Here is a 1,512-nt window from a genome sequence, read left to right on the forward strand (position 1 = left end):
GATGCTGCTCAAGCTCCTGCAGAGACAGACCTATACCTGCCTGTCCCACAGGTATGGGCTCTACGTGTGTTTCGTGGGCGTCGTTGTCACCATCGTCTCCGCTTTCCAGTTCGGAGAGGTGAGTAGCGGCGACGAGCCCCGGCCCGGCGGCCGCAGCCCGCAGCACCCTGCGACGCCCCAGCCCTGTCCTCGCCGAGCCCCGGCGCGCTGCACCCGCGTCTGCCCTCCCTCGCTGCTGCGGGGGGGCCCCTGCCCTTCCCCGGGGCGCCGGGACTCAGCTCCCCTCCCCGGGTGGGTTTTAGCATCTGGGTGAGGGTCTGGTCCTTCCGATGCCTGGGGAGGGGGCGGGCAGGGGTCGTTTGGCTCCGATGCCTTCGACTGGGTCCCCAAGTCCCTTGACTTGCTCCCCCAGGCCTGGTCCTCCACCAACCCCCACCCGCGACCCACAGTCGGCGTTCCGTCGCGCCCCCGAATTCCCCCATAGCTTCGGTGCCGGTCGCTGCTACGGCTTTCTTCCTCGTTGTCACACTTTGTAATCTTGGTAATCTAGGCGTTTCTTGATCCCGTTTCTTCACGGATCTCAAAAAACGGGGCCAAGGAGCGAGTGTTTATTTACTTATTATTTTTGCGCCTGAATTTTCAGTGGCCCCACATTGATAGTACAGACGTGTCAAAGGGGATTTTGTTTTTCTTTTTTGCACTTTTGCTGTGTTGATTGGGACAACAGTCCAACCGCAGGTACCCCAGAGATTGTACGCTGACTTGCGAAGTTAGGAGTGCCAAACGCTTTTCCCCTTAGGGGATCAGCTGAGGCCGGGGCCCCTCAGCGTGATCTTGATTGGCTAACTGTCTTGGACTCCAGCTCCCCACCTCTGGGGAGCAACACTAGCCCTTGGGTCATAGGAATCGAGATCACACAGTCAGGCCTTTGTTATCAGCTCTTAGTGACTGTGCAATGAAGTTGTTCAGTTACAAGTAAAAACCTGCAGAAGGCCCAAGCAACAGGTCTGCGACGTGGAAAACATTCGGGTTTAAAAGTTTTGTGTCTCTGGGTTATTTACCTCACTTTTTGAGTGAATGTTTTTGTTTCAGATCAAATAGTTAATTCATTATCGACCTGTTGTGTGTGTGGTTGTTTAAATGGAATTGACTTGAAAATTTTCAATTGTGCATCATAACCTACATATACAGCAATAAGTTCCCTGTTAAAAGTCCAATCTGTCCTTCACACCATATATTTATCTATCTTCCTCCTCCCTTCCCTTTATCCTCTGATATCACTGAGCTTTGTCCCTTCTGACAACCCCTTTGTTTTTATATTATAAAAGTTTGTTTTCATTTTATTTAGTCATTTGCCTTCATGTACCATATGTGAGTGAAATTATAAGGTGTTTGTCTTTGTCCATCTGACTTATTTCACTAAGCATAACACCCTCTACCTCTACCCAGGTTGAGAATAACATTTAAAAATATACTGTAGCAACTGGGGGGAAAACTGTACTTTTTTTTTTT

At 50.5% G+C, this 1,512-nt stretch overlaps 1 protein-coding gene across 1 annotated transcript in view; it reads left to right on the forward strand.

Moving 5' to 3' along the window:
• Position 1: 1 nt before the first annotated feature.
• Positions 2-1,512, forward strand: part of GNPTAB (N-acetylglucosamine-1-phosphate transferase, alpha and beta subunits) — a 54,419-nt gene continuing 52,908 nt past the window's right edge. Inside the window, exon 1 of the mRNA XM_004675754.2 lies at positions 2-118. Coding sequence (XP_004675811.1) covers positions 2-118 — 117 coding nt within the window. The remainder of the gene's footprint in view (positions 119-1,512) is intronic.

This window comes from Condylura cristata, unplaced genomic scaffold (assembly GCF_000260355.1).
Source record: "Condylura cristata isolate star-nosed mole 26May11 unplaced genomic scaffold, ConCri1.0 scaffold00004, whole genome shotgun sequence".
In the NCBI taxonomy this organism is placed as follows: domain Eukaryota; kingdom Metazoa; phylum Chordata; class Mammalia; order Eulipotyphla; family Talpidae; genus Condylura; species Condylura cristata.